At 52.2% G+C, this 18,723-nt stretch overlaps 5 protein-coding genes across 5 annotated transcripts; 1 reads left to right on the top strand and 4 right to left on the bottom strand.

The window, feature by feature from the left end:
* Positions 1–512: 512 nt before the first annotated feature.
* Positions 513–1,157, top strand: CTRU02_200455 (DUF985 domain protein; the record flags this gene model as incomplete). Its single annotated transcript, XM_036718462.1, has 1 exon — positions 513–1,157. One exon carries the CDS (start codon positions 513–515, stop codon positions 1,155–1,157), a length of 645 nt encoding a protein of 214 aa, XP_036589461.1.
* A 359-nt stretch (positions 1,158–1,516) lies between these two features.
* On the bottom strand, positions 1,517–2,898 carry CTRU02_200456 (methyltransferase domain-containing protein; the record flags this gene model as incomplete). The annotated part of the gene is made up of 5 exons (XM_070203694.1): positions 1,517–1,660; positions 1,715–2,177; positions 2,227–2,494; positions 2,555–2,641; positions 2,766–2,898. 5 exons carry the CDS (start codon positions 2,896–2,898, stop codon positions 1,517–1,519), a joined length of 1,095 nt encoding a protein of 364 aa, XP_070062276.1.
* A 3,384-nt stretch (positions 2,899–6,282) lies between these two features.
* On the bottom strand, positions 6,283–7,724 carry CTRU02_200457 (DUF821 domain-containing protein; the record flags this gene model as incomplete). Its single annotated transcript, XM_036718463.1, has 2 exons — positions 6,283–7,275; positions 7,356–7,724. The coding sequence occupies 2 exons, from the start codon at positions 7,722–7,724 to the stop codon at positions 6,283–6,285; spliced, it is 1,362 nt and encodes a 453-aa protein (XP_036589463.1).
* Positions 7,725–10,357: 2,633 nt separating this feature from the next.
* Positions 10,358–11,893, bottom strand: CTRU02_200458 (1,3-beta-glucanosyltransferase gel1; the record flags this gene model as incomplete). Its single annotated transcript, XM_036718464.2, has 4 exons — positions 10,358–10,615; positions 10,674–11,004; positions 11,058–11,718; positions 11,782–11,893. The coding sequence occupies 4 exons, from the start codon at positions 11,891–11,893 to the stop codon at positions 10,358–10,360; spliced, it is 1,362 nt and encodes a 453-aa protein (XP_036589464.2).
* Positions 11,894–15,810: 3,917 nt separating this feature from the next.
* CTRU02_200459 (actin polymerization protein) lies at positions 15,811–18,142 on the bottom strand (the record flags this gene model as incomplete). The annotated part of the gene is made up of 3 exons (XM_036718465.1): positions 15,811–16,202; positions 16,253–18,038; positions 18,098–18,142. 3 exons carry the CDS (start codon positions 18,140–18,142, stop codon positions 15,811–15,813), a joined length of 2,223 nt encoding a protein of 740 aa, XP_036589465.1.
* Positions 18,143–18,723: the final 581 nt, after the last annotated feature.

Genomic DNA, 18,723 nt, shown 5'->3' on the forward strand with positions numbered 1-18,723 from the left:
TTCCTTTCCGGGAGGCCGGAAGCTGGTTTCCCAGGCGTGGTTCTCTTACTCAGATCTTAGCGTTCTCGCTGGACATTGGAGCATTGGAGCTCTTGATTCTCTGCTTTGAAAATTAACCAGGTTACTATGCTCCTAACCAAATAAAGATATCGCCGAACAAATACATCTAACCAATGACTATCACTGGCGGGGTTAAGCTGACCACCCACCACGATATCGTCATTACTCCTAAGGAGCCGGCATAGATGGGAACTTTGTGCCTTTGGAAACGCTATCCCGGCGTCTTATCTCAAGATGATAAATCACACATGGGTCTTGGGGGGGGGCAGTCTTGACAGCTGTGGCCATAAGCCGATGAGGTGACCCATCTGCCTCACATATAGATAGCATTGCACAACGGTAATCCTTCACCAAAAGGATCAGCCGCCATCCTTGAAATCATCAGCGTTCGTCCCAACAATATCCCCTCTCATCGTTAACCAACAACATCTCAGCCTTGAAGCATAACCACGATGGGTTCAATTGCCACACCAGACGAACACATAACCCCTTCCTCCCTTCCCCCACCCCAAGATCCGCAGTCTGTTCAAGAAACCATCACCGCCCTCTCCCTTCTCCAACACTTTGAAGGCGGCTACTTCGCCGAAACAGACCGCGCCGTAACTTCCATCCCCTCCCCCTTCCCCTCGACGCCCGCGAACCCAAAAACTCTCGCCATGATAGGCGGCCACGACCGTCCAGGTTTCGATCCCGGCCGCCGTGATATCTCCTCCAGCATCTTCTACTACCTCGCACCGTCCTCGCCCGTGGGTCATTTCCACCGAAACCGCTGCCGCATCACACACTCCTTGCACAGCGGGCGCGGCCGCTACGTTCTGATCCACGAGGACGGCAGTGTCGAGAGTTTCGTAGTGGGGAAGAACGTGGCCGCGGGCGAGAGGCTGCAGTGGGTCGTCGAAGGAGGCGATTACAAGGCCAGCTTCCTGCTGCCGGACAAGGACGAGAGCAAGGAGGCGAGCGACGGATTGCTAATCACCGAGGTTGCGGTACCAGGGTTCGAGTTCTGCGATCATGATTTCCTGACGAAAGAAAGACTGAGTGAGGTGGTGGGTGGGGAGAAAGCCAAGAGGCTGGAGTGGCTGGTACTCAAAGTATGAACACAGAAGCGATGACAGCGATCAGGGAAGCGGGTGTAGATGATGAAAAGCAGGAATGGTATCTTTTATTGTGAAGCATGTAATCATCATTCATACAAGCCTCTAATATGGCTTTGAATGTTCGTTTGCAAGCAAGCATCTTGCAACCCCGGTACTCCTCCTGATGCCAATGCTGTTCTTCCCGGTCGTATGTATTGTATATGTTGCCGGTAAAAATGCCGAGCCCACAAGCAAGTAGCTGCTATATAAACGTATGCTTTTCTGCTGAAATGAAGCAAGTGAACACCTAGACTCCCGCTGCCCGTGGTCCAAGGACGCCAATGCAAGTAAAAAAAGCCATCATAAGATCGATCATTTCATCATCCTGTCATCTCACTGTTCTCCGACGAAGCCGCAGGAACTGTCTCTCCTGGATATGGTTTGCGACCCCAGACAACCCAGATGTGTTGATATGCGTGAATGTGCACGTTACTAATGTCTTTCCGCACACCTACTAACGAAACCTGCCGAGATTGGTCAGCTCACCACCGGGGAGAGTCAAGGAAGCGGGTACTCACTTCCACCTCCTCTTGTTTGCGATCCAGAACCTGTGTAAATAACGCCAAACTGAAGCCACTGAGACCGTCCAGGAAATTTTGTTCCCAGAGCTTGCCGATGTGCTTATGCCTGGGGTTCTTGGCCCATCCGTTCAGCGGTATCTTGAACACGCGCTCGTGCACGTCTACGAACCCGACCTCCTCATACCACTGTTTCAAATATTGCGCTCTGGACAACGGCCGGCCGATCATTTCGCTTGCGTAGTTCATGTCCCTGACCCAGAGAGATAACGAGCTTTCCGGGGATAAGGTATCGTCGTCAGAGGCCGCCTCAACGTTGAAATCCTGGGACTCGAGCCAGCCGCCAGGGCGTAGGGAGTCGAATGCTTGCTGAATAACTTCGTTCTTGAAGTCGGCGAAGGAACCGAGGAGAACGCGGGTGTGTATATAATCAAAAGGGTCCGGCCATGCCCATGATTGGGAACTATAAGACATGTCAGGTTGAGTTGCAGCATCTGAAAAGTCAAACTCACGCGTCCTCGACGTAGAAATGAACGTTCGGCGGGACAGCATTGCCTTGAATTGGCGACAAGTCAACTCCGATAACGCGGGCTTCCGGATAGCTGTCACCCATGTCCATCGCCCACGCCCCCGTCCCCGTGCCGACATCGAGAATGCGTTTTGGGGGGTGGTCCTCGGTGATAGGGGCGAAATGCAGTCTTTCACTGAAGAGGTGTGTGAGAGCTAGCGATTGGAGGTCTAACCGCTCCTGCTCCGCAGCGTCATTGGGGAAGACGTAAGCTACGCTTCGTGTCAGCAATCCAGCGGTTCGTCGATGCGATGTAGAACTATGACACTTACAACCGGCCTGATACGCGTGATAAGTCCTACCAAAATGTCGAGGAAAACATTCAACGCTATCCGGCAACGATTCCGTTTCTCTGGAATTTTTATGGTGTCAGTTAGCGTTCGCATGTGCACATTGATGCTAGGTGACAGGCATACCCCTCATAGGGATCAGACTAATAGAGTTATTAGTGACATCAGATGAACGGGAGGGCTGGGAGCTCACGCACATCGGGCTCCAAACTGCTGTCGTGCAAGGATGATTTGTCGGGGATGGCCTCAAAGGTGAATTCGAAACCATGAAGGCGGCCGTTGACGGCGCCAGGCGGATAGAAGGACATGACTTTGGTGCGTGACATGGAATGAATTGAGAAATAGCGAGCGCCGACGGGGAGCTTGGTGCGCAAGTGCTGCGACGGGAGCTTTTATGAGCCAAGATGACGGGTTCGGAACGCCAGGACGATTGCGGTCAAATCCAGGGCCGTGGAAGACCTCAGCGAACAAGTGGAGACGCAAACTCAATCGTGGAAGCTCGTGGGTGATTCTTTGAACAAAAGAAAGTTTCTTAAGTGCTAGTCGTGGGGGGGGGGGGGGGGGGGGGGTTGTCTTGCAGTATGTATTATAGTTCGATAGCCGAATCCCTGGGTTTAGTCTCCTTTTGGCTGTAAGACAATTAGATCAAGCCAGGGGAGGGAATTAGATATTGAGAGATGAGGAAATCGAACGACCGAGGGTGTCACGGATCGGATTAAGGGGATGACAGAAGGCTGCGGGTCCCAATTCTTCGTGAGAAAGTAATGCGAGCAAGGACGAGAAGAACAAATGAAACTGGACCGAGACAGAGCTTGAGATGAGAGATTGGGGCGTAGGTGATGGGGGGCGGGAGGGGAGAACCGTGGCCTTTCTGACCCAGAGACCTGGGTCAGACTGAGTCGGTCTGAATCCGCGAAGGCGGGAAAGGCGGGAACGAAAACACGGGGGAGGACCCAATAGGTCGGTTGCTGGTGTTGGTGTTGGAACTTTGCTGTCGACTAATACAATTCCACAACCCTGGGGGACGGACCCTGGACCCTGGGACCTGGTATTTTTTTTATTTTATTCAGGTACCCCCCGGCTCTCCTCTCCTCCCTACCCTCTCCTATCCTCTGTTGTGTGTACGGAGTATGCAAGAGGTAGTTGTTGGAACCAAGCCAGAACTAACGGGATGCCCAAGCTTGTGCGTTTGAGCGGAACTGGTAAATGAAGCCCCCCCTCAAGCCTCAAGCGCCATCTTCCCCGATTTGCTGCCGGAAGTTGGGGCAGGTCGTTATGAGCAAACAACAAGGGGGCATCGGCCGAGGGAACGAACGAGCTGGAGACTGGAAACTGGATTGTATTGGGTGGTTTCCGGCCAGTATTGGACTTAGCTGCAGTCGTTCAGGGTGGGCTTGGGTTGGATGTATCCGATGTGGGTTTCTGCACGAAAAAGAGAAGGAGGCAAAGAAGGTGCATAAAAGCGTATGATATAGAACCAACAAGTCTGTCAATCCTGTGGGCCCCAGAAGCAAACCACAAATGAGGGCGAAAAAACTGCCAAATTGAATTCTGAAAAGCCTGGTGTACAAGTACTGATACTGGTACTGGTATTGATACAGATGTGGTACGGCCCGCGAAACCACAAACACACAGGCACATGCTCCGGACACTTTCTCGCAAAGTTGGATATGGATCGCGATCATTAGGAGAAAAGTTGCCGGAGCTTTGCTGACAAGCTAGGCACTTCAACCAACTCTTCGCTGCTCCAAGTCCACCCAACCGGAACAACAGGAACGAACCATGGTTAACATACAGAAATCTGACATCTGACAAAAGAGAGGGGGGGAAAGCTCCTCCTCAACCCTCGGAAGCGATGAGCTAGGCCCATCTTCAAACCCATTTGCGAAAGACCGGCCATGCGAGCACCCTTGTGGGATGCTGCGTAAGTGGTGCCAGGCCAAAAGCGCTAATAGAATGACAGGGCATGATTTGCAAAGCCAGCTGCAATGGCCTGGTCAGTGGGGAGAGTTGGGGTAACATCCGCTCTGAGAGAGCTGCATTGGCCTGGCGTCAGTGCCATTGCTGATCCTTGCTGGACCAATGTCCGTCTGGCCCAGACTCTCCCCCCCCCCCCCCGGAAGAGTCGAAGGGGAAAAAAAAAAAAAAAAAAAAAAAAAAAAGGTCATGTTTTGGTTCCAACACGAAGGATTCACTGCATCTACTGCGTTGCAAGCTTGCATTCTTTCAAAGACCGTGTTGGAGCTGCCGACCATTGTCGAAAGACGGTGTGACGGCTGAAGGGAAAACGGCGTTATGCATGCAGGAAACGTGACGTCTACGCATAAGAGCTACATGCTGTCCGCCCTTGCAATTCAGATGGTTGCCCGCTGCTTTAGAATTTGATACTGCGCCGCAGAAGAAAATGCTCATCCCAGGTTCTCGGGCCCTTCGCGCCCAGTACCCAGCATGTTGGTGTTGGAAAGACGTACAATAAGTCCCGCTGTTCACAGACAGCCACACATCCCAGGGCTTGCAACCAACATCCCGTCTCGGCCGCAAGATCGGTAGATCTTCTTGTTTGTTTCAAATGCCAAGTTCGTGATTCGTTTAGCGTTCACACACTGCCATTCCCGCAAAACGAGCCGGTCTCAGTGGTCCTCGCTAAGGGGAAAAAAAAAAGAAGGAAAAAAAAAACCAAAAAAAAACCAAAAAAAAACCAAAAAAAAACCATGTCGTCCCAAAGGCCCGGTTCGTGTTGTGCGGCGTGGAATGCGTGGCATGAGAGCTCATGTGTCACAAGCTCGCTTGGTTACACAAACAATAGTAACCCGTCAGCAGCTTGCCCAAACTAGAAATCTCTCACTTTATTTGTCGAGGCGCATGGGCCTTTGTGACACCGTCACATTCATCTTATCGCCGGCGCCGTGAGAACTGGAAAGCCATAGTCTAGCAATCGCAGCGTCTGTTCCATAAACCCCGTACACCCGGCTGTTGGTTACCTGATCGTGGTTCATTGTTCAGAGGCTCTGAAAATCGAAACAAACACCCAACGGCCGAATGCTAGTCCGCGGAAACAACTCTACTCGACTGTCTTAGCTGAGCTACGCTACCCCCTGGTCTTCAACTCCAAACATTCGGCATTCTTCCTTGGGTTATCTGTTGTACCTCAACCAGGAGCGGAATCAGGCCATGCTTGCTCAGCCCTCACAGCCCCAAAACTCGTCTCGAACATATCTTCCAAAGCAGCCCCACGGTAGGAGATGAACAAATATATCGTATGAACGAGCGAGAAATCGACAGATAAAGGAACCGTGTGGAAACAATCCCACGTCGTGTCCCGGGACATTGCTTGAACCTAAGTTCAGTTTTATGAGAAAGTCGCAGACACCTGCCGTGAGATGCCCCTTACACACCGTCAATGAGCGCAACTTGGTACTGCTGCTCCTTTTTACCCTAGGAAGCAACTTCTTTTCGGCCTCTTTGGTGGATGCTTGATCACGATAAGCCTTGAGCTCACCAAGAAAAACTGCATGGCCTCTGACCAAGTTCTTTCAGACAATCTTAACGGCACAGCTTCCGTAGCGACAGTGTCCTCGGGAAAACTGCCAATGGGGTTCTTGGAGAGCCATAATGATCAGGCTTGATATTCACCCGCCCTTACAAAGCCACCACAGCAATTAAAGCACCGCGACGCGAGCCAGCCCAGGAGTCTGTCAGAAGGAGCGATCTCACGGTCTTTTCTGAGTGCTATCGGGTCTTACGCTGAACTCTTCCCAGCTGACCGCCTCGGCGTTCTCCCAAATAGCCTTATCGGCGCGTGTCACCTGGCTCCATCCTCTAATGAGCGCCCGCCAGTAGCACACTTCCGCGGCCGGGCTCAGGTAGCCGCGTCCGACAAATAGCGCCCGTTGCCGCTGCGCAATACCACGAGCAACTTCCTGGTGGTCTTCCAACCAGCTGATCGTAGCATCCAAATCCGACCAGTCTGGATTGACAAAGACCATGTTTGCCTCCTCTGGACGAACCGTTGCCGGCCACGTCTCTTGGGTTCTTGCGGAAGGGTATTGGCTTTGCTTCTTGGTCAAGTCATGTTGGATGGGATGCTCCTTACCCCCACTAAGCAACACGCTCGAGTATACCGGTTTAACGAGGTGTGTCGTGTGCTGTAACCACTCGATCGGTGGGCTTATGATCACGCTTTCGCACAGTTGGTGGAATTGCAGCCGACCCGAGTAAGACACCCCTTCAGTGTGGATGATGTACTTGTGGCGGCAGAAGTCTTCGATCCTGAGGGCATTCGTTGCGTTTTCTCCGTTATTTGTCCATTCTAATGCCTGTACGTCGGCCCATTTCGCATCCTTGGTCATCCTAATGAGATCCTGTCGTGATCTTGGATTTGCACTAGCACCATTGTTGAACCAAGCCGTTCCACGCCATACCGCTCGACGATCCTTCTTGGCAAACGACAAAGCTGCCTCTATATCATCAGTTGCCGCAGCTGCTTGTGGGATGGAGCGAATAAAAGGCTGATCCCAGGCCCAGAAGGCGAAGTGTGGAATAGGGAAGATGTGTCTCGGAGAAGAGGAGATGGCGGGTCGGCTATGAGACCATGAGTTAGATACGGGCGTATCCTGGATATACAGATTGAAGACGGTGTCAGGAAGGCGGGAGGGTGACGTCAAAATGGCTCGGTGGATTTGGTGAAGCGCTGCTCGTTGTCGCTGTCGAAGTATTAGCCGCTCTGGACTGATGGCTGAGATCCTACCCAGTAGCTCATGGGCTTCGAGCAAGGCATACAAACCTCTTTCCATTGGTCGGACATATCTACTGGTCTCGGGGCGCGGATGATCAGTATCTTATTGTCCTTGATCTGTCCCAGCAGGGATACAGAGGCATCGGCAACGCTAAGCTGGAATGAACCTTGAGCCACGGCCGAATCTATCTCCTTGGTCAATCCTGGAAACGCCGCCTGACACTGTTCTACAGTGAGATGAAGATTATCGAAACCTGCTTTGTTGTCCGTCGTCTCGGAAGCAAAGACCATGGGTATTTCAGATGAATGTCCTCCTAGCCGAACCTTCGATGGGCACAGAGCCCCGTAGGCGATCAACCCAAGTGTCGAAGCCACAAGAACGGGCCAGAGGCGGCGCGCAGCATGTTTTTGGCGCATCTTGACCTTTTGCAGCACTCACGGCAGGCTGTTGGTTTTTGGGGATGAGGGAAAGTTGTCATCTTGAAGAGAGTCTAAGCGATGCGGTTTCAAAGAGATATGGGGAGTCAACGGGTAACTCGGAACGGGAAGTGCCCTGTTGCGGTCATGAATGTTGCCGGGCTGGCCCCAGGATGTCTGTACATGCAACAAGCTGTGCGGGGCTTGGGAAAAGAGAGTTTCGTTTAAAAAAAAAAAACGACGTTCTAAGCTGACAGCAAAAATCACCAAAACTACCTCCGGAGATTTCAACGCCGTCTTGACAGCGCCATGCCAAGGATCATTGGCTGCGCCGGGTGGGGCCGGATTCTCGGCACGCTAGGTGATTCGAGGGTCGATTCCGACCTGAGGACTTCCGAATGCTGCACCATGACCAAAAGATCAAGTGATATTTCCGTACGAGGAAGTCAACATCTTAGGGGTGTCCACGACCATGATCTGATTCATCTGATAAGCGGGGTGACGCTTGGCGAAGGATGCCGTTGTAGGGAGTGTGAGACCAGATGGTCGAGCGGGGATTCTCGGTGCGTATTGGCTTGGAGTTAATTACCCCTAAACTGGCCATATCGGTCCACCAATCATCTTATACGTGAGTATTGTATTGTTGCAGCCCGCGGTGTTATATTCAACTGCCGAATGCAGTTGTGGTATGTTTTACCCGTGAGATTTCCTCAGAAAATTGAACCCTATAAGACTATTGTCTTTTAAAGGGTCGGTGTCTTCAAGTGCATTTTTTTTTTAGGGACCGTTAACTGAGCTAGTGTATTTTGTCGTGGGGGTAAGGTGAGCTCGCTGAGGTTTGGTATCGACGACTAAAATCTGAAGTCGTTGAAGGAATAAAAAGAAGTAGAAAAAGTGAGGCAGGGCAAGGATAAACAAGAAAGGAAAAGCCCAACCTGAATGCATGACTTCTTCGGTCCGATGGCAATCTCTAAGAAGATCTTTACACGGATTAACCGGGTTTGAGCCACTTACGCTTCTAGGACAAATGAAGAAAAAGGGTGAAATGGCCAACTGGAGAAACATATCCCGTCCCTACCCTGCCGCCAGCTACCTGCTGTAGGTTGTACTCACAACCAGCGGTGACCATCCTGTTGAAACTTCTCGATAGTGATCGGAAGAGAGGTAGACAGGCTCCTGCTCCGGTCACCACCAAGCTGCGCTGAATCGAATCGGTCGCAAAATTGGAATCGTTGACGATTACTACACGTAGTCACCATTAGCGACCCTACCGCGGGAGAAGGGCTACCCACCATTGCCTGCTGCGATACTACGTTCTGACACTCGTCTACGTCTCTAGAAGAGTGGCTGAAAGACGGTATTGTCGATGAAGTCTACTTCTCGGTTCACAACCACAACTCACAACCCCTATACACAAACTACCTGATACATACACCAGCCCGCCTTTCCGCGCATTGTTGAAGTCCATCTGGTTTAGGGAGACGAGGCTAAGAGTCGAGTACCCGAGAGATTTGCAACGACAAGGGGGCATCGTTGACAGAGAGGACTGCAAGTAGTCTTGAAGGTTGGAATCAGAGAATGCTACGTTCACCGTTTTGACAAGAGTTGGTGTTTCATTCCTTCATCACAACACTTTCGCGTATGCTCAAGGCTCGGTCTATCAGCACGTTCCAATTTCGGGGAGAAGACTCAGACCTGCATATTCTATAACCGTACTCGGAATGGCTTGGGAGACTGGCGTGTCTGTTACATTGGAACATAGACATCAGTAGCCTCCTACTATAGAGTTGAATACCCCTCGTGCGACAAATTGATATAATCTCGAGCCCACAGGCATTGACCGTGGTTCGTAGTCAGACGATCACGTCTCATTCGACATCTCTCCAGCAGTCTCGGTCCAAGGCTGTATATTGAGATATTCCTCAAACATCCCATCCGGGTCTGCGGTCGCACATCTTTTGCTTTGACTTCCGACAATCAGGCACAAGATGCACACACCACATCATCCATGCCTTCACGAATGACTTTCATTGCGGAAGGCTTAAACAGAAGTCTTGAGTCTTCTCCGCCCTTTCACTAGATAGTAGAGTGGTTGACCGTACCCTGCCTGTCACGGATGAGACCGAGACTGCCCAGTAACTTGGCGAGTCAAGCTCATTGCTCGTCGCATCCTTCAAAGCTTACCCCAATCGCACTATACAACGTCACAAGGTACTACACGGCTATGGTGTATGGAGTAACTATTGCCTTGGGAATCATGCGCATTTCACTGCACCGATAAAAATGGTGGAGTAGTCATGATCAAACAAATGAATTACAATCATTGTTGCTTTAGCGCAACATTACATACAAATAAGTGCGCCCGCGTTGAAAAGGATACTTTGTTCCTTTGCGACATAAACATGTTGCTTTGCCATCACCAGGGAGCAACTCCCAAGAAACCGCCTCATGCCATGTTGTTCACTGTGCCAAAGCCGAAGACGCCCGAAACCTGGGTGTCATTGATAAAAACTAATGAAATCACGGCAAAGCCGTCCAAATCTAGTGCTTCATGGGAATAAAAGAGCAGAAGCCCCTTAGAAATCATTTGTACATCCCGCACAACGGCTGGGTTTTTTATGTAGCTACAGTCCTTACAACAGAACGGCACCGAACAGGGTGAACATGACAGTGAGTCCGCTGATGATGAGAGGGGCCTTCTCAATGGGGCCACTGAAGGTCATGCCCGCAGCAGCGTTAGAGGAGCCGGTGGCAGAAGCACCAGAAGCGGCGCCAGAAGCAGTAGGGGAAGCGGTGCCTCCAGTGGTCTCACCGTCAGAAGCGCTGTCGCCAGCATTCTGGGAGCCAGGGCCTTTCAGACCAGGGCCGTCACCAGCACCCTCAGTCATGTACTGTCACGCTGTTAGCACACACCCAGTCATTTGTTTTGCTGCGCTGTTTCAAACTCACCTTCTGGGCCTTCTCGGGCATGGTAGGAATCTTGGTGGGGTCGACCATCCAGTTAGAGTCGGAAGTAGGGCAGGAGGCAGCCTTGGTGGTCTTGGCGGCACCGCCGTCGCCAGTGGGAGCAGGGTACTTGGACATGGCGCTGGCAAGCTTGGCAAACTCGGGCTCCTCCTTGACGGAGCTGCCATCGATGGTGACAATACCGAAGTCGTTGTCCTCGAGAGAGTACTCGTACATGAGACCACCAGAGTAGACTGGGGTCATGTCGTTGCTCATGAGAGCCTGGATTTCGTTGAAGTCACGGCCGTTGGTGATGCAGCCGTACTCAGACAGGCTGTGGTAGTTAGTAGCATATCCAAGGGCACAGGATGACATGGAAAAGCTTACAAAATGGGGAGACCATAGTCGGTGAAGTTCTTAACCTTGATGTCCCAGCCGGCCTCCTTGTAGTTGGTGTTGCACCAGGAGTAGTCGTTGAAAGCGAAGAAGTCGCTACGAGCGTCGTCGCTGCCGCAGTTGAAGTAGGCGGCAGTCTGCATGCGGTTGTCAGCGACATCGGCAGCAGAGTAACCGACGGGGACGTGGCGGAGGCCGCGGGAGGCCATGTAGTTCTTCATGTCACGGGTGACAGCCTTGACGTAAGGAGCCGTCAGGGTGGTCTTTGGGTCGTCGTGAATGACCTCGTTTCCAGAGAAGAAAGCGAGAGTGTTGTCGTACTTGGCGAACTCGTCGATGGTGGCGAAGACGCTCTGGAGGTAGACGGCGTTGTACGAGGGGTGGGGGTCGGCACGGTTGATGGAGTACTGAGGGCTGTTGACATCAGCGACCAGGTAGATACCGGCATCGGCGAGCTGCTTCATGCAGTCATCGTGGTTCTTGGAGTTGTCGAGAGAGTAGACACGAATGGTGTTGACACCGAGCTCCTTGAACTTGGGGATGTCACGACCGCAGATGCTCGTGTCGGCCAGGGGGTCAATGTTCTTGGAAGAACCACCAGGCTGGTAGTCGATACCACGGATGTAGAAACGCTTGCCGTCAGCATAGAAGGCTACAAGGGGACAGAGAATTAGCAATTGGCTCGATCGAGGTGTCAGTCAGTGCAGTATCGTACCATTGCCCTGGACCGAGACAGTAGGGAGGGAGCGAGCCTTGATGTGGTTCTCAGTGGGCTTGGCCGAGACGGCGGAGAGGGCGACAAGGCCGATGATAGTGAAAGACTTCATGTTGACGTGAGTCCCCAAAAGGATTTTTTCTTCTTTTCTGTGATGGTGGACGAGTGCCAAGCGATAGAGGGCCGTGAAAGAGTGACGGACAGTTGGGAGCAGCAAAAAGGTGGCGTTCGGGTTCCAAAAGGGTGGTGATTAGAAAGGCTGGTCGGAGGATGAGAAGTAGATAGAGACAAAAGCGTCAACCAAAGCGAGGGAGTTGACTTTTAGAAGTTATTGAAGGGGAAAATGTGGCACACTCGAGACCCGGGGCAACAACGAGATGTCGGTTCAGTGAGATGGATGACGGGAAAGAGGAATAAATCGAGGCCGGAAGGGAAGGAGGGACTAGGTGAATTAAAAAACGGCGTGGACGACGGTGGTGGTACAACGAACGATTGAATTCCATCCCTCCCTCTATCCAATCCTTGCACCTTCCGTCGTCCACCCCGGACTCTCTTCCACTACGACTGGCACGACTGTACCTTTCTGAGCTTTCCCACTAGTGTCCTTTCCTTGCCAAGAAAAGACCGACAGGAGACGTGGACGGTGGACACACTAAAACGGGGGGCCCTGTTTGCCCTAGGGGATAGGACAGAAGGACGGCGTTGAAGATCCACTAGACGAATGAATTGGTCTGTCAGACAACCAATAACTGGTTTGTGGCAGCAATTGCTTGGGCCTGTTCCTCTGGGAATATTTGTGGATTCAGGGGAACTGGGTAGGGTGTGGCTACATCAGACGAGAAGTTGAGATGGGGCTAGTCAGCGAGCAGAAATAGCACAGAGCGGTTCCTATTGGATGAACGCTGAGATCCACCTTGGAATCCCCAATAAAACCACACCATCCACTGCGCATCATGTAAACACTGGAAGCTTTCACTATTGGTGATGTAATTCCGTTGCGTCGTCCAGCACCCATCTCTGGGCGCGTCACACCTGCGCGCCTGAGCACAGACTACTGCCATTGTCTTCGTGTCTTGCAAACCCACTTGTTCCTGTTGCGCCTCCTGGAACAACGACCTTGACACTCCTCCAATGCTTCACCTGCTTGTCCAATCCTCTGAAACGAAGCTGGGCGACGCCCTACAGAAACTGGTTTTAATGGCTTACTGCATCCAATGCAAAATACAGTCGCAATTCTCTCGCCCTTCAGGCCAAGATCTGAATGTGGTACGCATAAATTTGAGTCACCTCTGCCGAGCCTGGTTTTTTTATCGGTCTGGTAATGGTTGCGCTCGTATTATGATCAAAGTCATGTTTATTGTCTGCGCCTCCGACTGACATGGCTTTCCGACACGCGCTGACGATACAGAAAAACACGAGTTGCTCCACACCTCTTAAGAGACAACCTGTTCGTGGTTTGTGTTCGGTGTTGCAGCCGCTTTCTCCATCCCCCCACCGTAATTCAAAAACAAAAATATGGAAGCAGCAACAGCAAATGGCAAATCTACTACTCTGGAGAAGGCGAGAAGGTCACAGCTGGTATTCCTGCCAGTGCCAGTTCCAGGGCAGCTCAAGCCAGGTGAGTAAGACATCCACCCATCCCCCCTATTTCCCATGCCGAAAGACGCAGAGGATGAAGAGAGACATTGGGAAGGGAACAGTGGAGGTAATTCCCCATGCTTCCCATGGCCCCAGTCAGAAAACGACACTGGCAATGCACTGCCACAGCGATCAATGGGACACGCACGCACGTCCTTCCACATCCCTCACTCTAACCCGCCAGACCTCCACACCACCCCTTCGCCATTCTTGCGAACCGTTAAGAAAAAAGTCAAGTTTGCCGCTTCAATTGGCCGAGAAGGCCTTGTTATCCAGTGAAAAAAGGCCCAGAAAGCTCTAAGAAAAGCACCATGCAGCTAAGAAGTGGCCATATCAAGATTCACCTCGCTTCGCCGGCGATCGCTGGAATGCCGCCGCGAGCCAGCCGACGTCAACATCGCCTGCCACTAACCTCCACTTGCCCTTCAATTACTTCCACGGGCTGGCAGGCAGGTAATTGCTGAATTGCGATCATTGATTTTGATTTTATTCGCCGCTTTCGTCTTTGGTAGCTCGTCGGAGTACCGCCCGCTGGGCGCCCATCGATGGCCTGAAAATCTCCGATCCATGCTGAGCGCCTTAATTCTCGTGGTGGTTCCTCCGTTACTCTTATCATATTCCAAGACTTCCAAGCCCGTCGACGGTTCCACCGCCTAAGTCCTGCCTAATTCGTGCTGTCCATTTCAGAGCCACGACAACGTGCAACTCATTGGAGGCAGACGGCGGATAGACTGTGCTGTGGTCTATCTCGCCTGGGTTCTTGCCTGTTGTCCGTGTGCCTAGAAAAGACCAACCCGCGGGGCCATATTAAACGGATTTGATGCAGATAAATAGTTGAGAAACCTGTTCGGTCCGTTTGCCCCAACTCGCCCTGTCCGCCCTGCGCAATGTCGGGAATCACGATTTAACTCAAACGAAGCATGTTGTGAACAAGCCTGGTGCGACCTTTTTCTTTCTTTTTTCGCCAAGAGATAAACCAGTTCGCCAAAAGGTACTTCTGTATCTTCAACAGGGAAAACACCTCGTAGGTCCAAATGCACATGGCAGGCACAAGAAATTGCATTACCCCAACTCATCCCAATTTCCCAGATTTTACCCCCCTTCACCCCTCCATCTCCCTGCCAAAGTTCCCCGTCACTCTTCATCCAGGGGTTACCCGTACTCTTGCCGTGGTCATCTGATTGGTTCTTGGTCAGTGCTTGGCCAGCATTTGGCCCTGCTTGGGAAACTACAATCGTCTTGTCGCCATGACTGAGTGCTTGTCTGCCAAGTCTCAAGTCGAATGGCAACCACACCAAATAACTCATGTAGCCGTCAAAGAGAAATTCCTTATATTTTTCCCTTATTCTTTCTTTTCTCATCCATTAAAACGTTTTTGAATCCCCCCTCCGTGACAGCTAGCAAGCATCCAAACACCGGCTCCGAGTAAATCTCCAGACATCTAACTTTAAGCCATTGCTCCTTCTTTTTCATGGCTGCAGGTGCAAAACTGAGTGCACCTCTCCACAAAACGTCCGTGGTTTCTGCAAGGAGGGCGGGATGGCTGACAGTGGTGTGTTTTGGGTCTTGTCTTGTGGAAGTAGCAGTGGTGGCGGCGGGAAGATCGGCTGCTCCCCACTACTGCCCTGTAAACCATGCCGAAAAGAGCCATGATCCAATCCGAACACGGGGGGTTAAGCAAAGAAACGGTGCAACTTTGACGCCCAGGTTTTCTTATGGTGAACTCGGTGACAAAAAAAATATCGTGACACTCCAAACGTTTACACTTTTTTTTTTTTTTGTGGATTATCTTTTTTGACATGAACTTCTCCAATAAGCTTTCGTCTGCATCATCGGATCTTTCCTGTTCCCGGTCAAACTCACTTAAGTGGAGGGAGAGAGAGTCAAAGTCAGTCAGCCAAACGGCAAAGTGAGAGACGTTAACATGCAAAATGAGGACGACGGTGCTTCACTTTAAAAATGATTTTGCTCATTTTCAACTACTCCAAAAAAATGAAACTCGCCTTCTCCCCCGAAAACTAACATGTAAGTAAAGCCGCCACTCCTGATGCTCAAACTCAAACTCAACCACCTCCCTTTTTCTCGCCAGAACGTGCTATATGTACCCCCCGTATGAATGCATTCTCAGCCAACACTGCTGCGGTCCCGTCTGGACGCGGTAAGCAAGGACTTCCGTCTCTCTCTCTGACTCTGGTTCCGCCTAACCAGCCGGACGCTTGTCACTTGCTTCTCTGCTGCCTGCGAGTTGAGGTTTCCTTTCCCCCTATCCGCCCCCTTTTCTGGAACCCCACGGGGTCCTCGATGCGCCGAGTCCTTCGATACGGTTGTAGACGATGCTGCGGCCGAAGGTCTCGGCCTCCTGTGTTCCCTCTCTTCTCTGACATGGGGCTCCTAGACCGCCTGGACATAGCTCGCGGGCACGCTCTTTGTCACGCCGCCCTTCTCGACCTCTGCCCATCCGTCGCCTGGGTCCTCCTTGATAAGTACGAATCTCTCACCCTCCGCCATGCTGTGCTCCTGGTCGCTCTGTGCTGTGTACTCGTATAACGCTTCCACGTACTTGAGTTTCTTGGCTCCGCGTCTCGGTGCCACTGCCGGTCCCTTCTTCTTACCGGCAGCTGTTGTCCCTATCGAGGAACCCGAGTTGGAGTACGTCGAAGGCGGTCTTGCAGAAGCCCCCGTGTTTTGGGCAACCATGGGCGACGCCGGTGCCCACTCGACGTAGCTCGCCGGTACGATACCTTCCTTGTAGCCTGCGCGAACCTTGACCCAACCGGAACCGTCTGTACAAAAGTTAGTTAACCCTCTCACTTTGAAATCCGGTAGAACCTACCATCTGGCTCAAGCATGGTGACGTCGCGACCGGCTGGCACAGAAACTTCTCCATCGCCACTAGCTTCGAATGCATACAACATCTTGCCCTTCTGCTGCTCCGAATTGGCTGAACCATTGGTGGGCGCGCTTCCAGGAAGCTCGCTGATGTAGGCCGCCGGTGGTGGGGCCATAACCCTCTTCCGGGCTGTGCTGGAGCTCACGGTTGATGCGGGAGCCGCCGGCCGCGGGCTTGCTGGCTCTGGCGGAGGAGTTTCCTCTATCGGCGACGTCGGGACCCCCGCTATTGACCGCCGGGCGCTCTGCGCATATCCCGAACTCAGAGAGTTCATCGTGTTAGAGCGGGTTAAGGTCGGCGAACCAGATGTGCCAGTAGGCGAGGTTGCCGAGGGTTTCAGGAGTGCGTTGGCAGCTTCCTGACGCTCGGCCTTGAGCTTCTTGCGATCCTCCTTTGACTGTTCGCCAGGGCAGTCCGGCGGCACTTTCATCTCACACTTGTTGTGGCAAGTGTATCCGCAGTCTCTGCAGTCGAATCCCTTTGCTGACAGGCCCCATATTCTCTCTCCACAGAGATCGCAATTCGTCGGAATCTTGAACGTCTGTGCCTTGAAGTTGTGGTTCTTCGCGCCAAGCGTTACGTCGCCGACAGCTGAGGTAATGGTCGAGGTCTCGACCTCAGCGGTCACTCGCTTCCTGTCCACTGCATGAAGATCTTCCTGCAGCGCGAAAATTTGCGTGACAATCAAGACCTCGTCCTTCTTCTCGGTGCCTTCCCTAATGCGTTGCTTTACCCGCTTGATACTTTCCACTTCCCGCCTCTTCTTGTCCACTTCTCTACGTAGGTCTCCCAGCTGCGCCTTGGATTTACTCAGTACATTGCGCAGGTACACCTTGGCCGGTTCATCTGTAACCATGTGATCATCGTCATGCCACACTGGACTAGGCTCAAAGACCTTGTCAGGCGGCTCCTGGAAGGAACCAAGGTTGTGACGGATGTACATCATAGAGTCGAGGTGAGGAAGGTTTCGGGCGATCTCCGTCCCTAGGCCGTCCATCAAACCCTTGCTACTCTGCAGCATGGCGGCTTCCAATTGCGATGCGACTGTCCATAGGCCGTTCAGCTTCATGGTGCGAAACTCGGCGAGATCCTGCAGACTGTCCATGACCTCGGGAACGTATTCGTGGTAGTAACGCTCTTTTTGCTTGTTCGTAACATTAATCGCGATCAAATAAGTGTTCTTGACGTTGTTCATGTCCAGGATTTGCTGCTGATACGAGCTTTGCGCTTTGGCCTTGTCAAAGGCCGACTCTGCCTTCTTGCGCTTGCTTTCCACCTCTTGACAAGCGGCATCGTACTTGGTCTTCGTCTTCCGCAGATCGGCGTATTGCGAGTCTCTTTCGTGCTCAAGTTTGCCAGCATATTCAGCGTGGCGCTTGCGCAATTCCTCGAAGCGAGTGCCCAAGAACTTGAGAGGTTCGGCGACTTGGGAGAGGAGGTTGTTTGCGTATCGGTCGTGCTCATCGGCTCGCGATTCAAGGGTCGTAAGTTGCGTGGACCAGGTCGTCAAAGAGGCACTCTCGAGAGAGCCAGGTGTCATGGCAGGGGTGTCGCCAACGCTTAAAGGTGCCGACTTCTTGTTCTTCTTCTCGAAGTACTTCTTGGCCAGGCCATTGAGCTTCGCGGCGTACTCTTTCTCGATTGCGCTCCTTTCGCGATAAAATTGCTGTATTTCGTCGAGCCATGCTATACCGTGACCGACCCAGGCGTTGGCCGGCTTGAAGCCATCCTAGAGGACATGTCAGCGGGTTGAGAGCCAAGACGAGGGGCACAGCGCGGAATACCGACCTTCAGCTCAGCGCCGAACGTCGGCGCGACGTCTACTTCGGCCATTGTCGAGGAATATACTGTTGAAACCGCATGCAAAGAAGGAAGCTCAGGGGATCAGTCGAAGTCGAGTGTGGTACCCTTCATGGGTTGTCGCGAGAGGGAGAGAGGATTCGTGATGGATTCCTCCGAAGGAGCGAAGGCGGGCGGAAAGAGGACAAACTACAAACGGCGGACGGCGGCCCGAGCAGGTGAGCAGTGGGGGGGCGAGAATCGTATAAGGTGTACCCCGCTGAAACGGTTAAAACTGGATGCAAATTGGGCAGAGATGGTTGATGAATGCTAGCACGAGGCGCAGGGCGCCCGAAGAGTATGTACAATGAATAATTGAGGTAATGTGAACGCCTCGTCTTGTCGGATGGGAAGTCGCAAGGGCCGTGATCATCATCAAAAAGACAAAGAGTAAATAGGTAAAGTTGTCGAGGCTGCGCTGTGCTGCCCACTCTAAAGTACCAAGTACTGTATTAAACCTCGAATGTACCTTTCCTCCAGCCCTTGCATTCTGGATACTTTAAGCCGGGGGGGTCGGGACTCTGGGGCATTGACATCGGACGGAGACGTCGTCAGCTCCCTCCTGGCCCAAACTG

Source organism: Colletotrichum truncatum (genome assembly GCF_014235925.2).
Source record: "Colletotrichum truncatum strain CMES1059 chromosome Unknown Contig_0001, whole genome shotgun sequence".
Classification (NCBI taxonomy): Eukaryota; Fungi; Ascomycota; class Sordariomycetes; order Glomerellales; family Glomerellaceae; genus Colletotrichum; species Colletotrichum truncatum.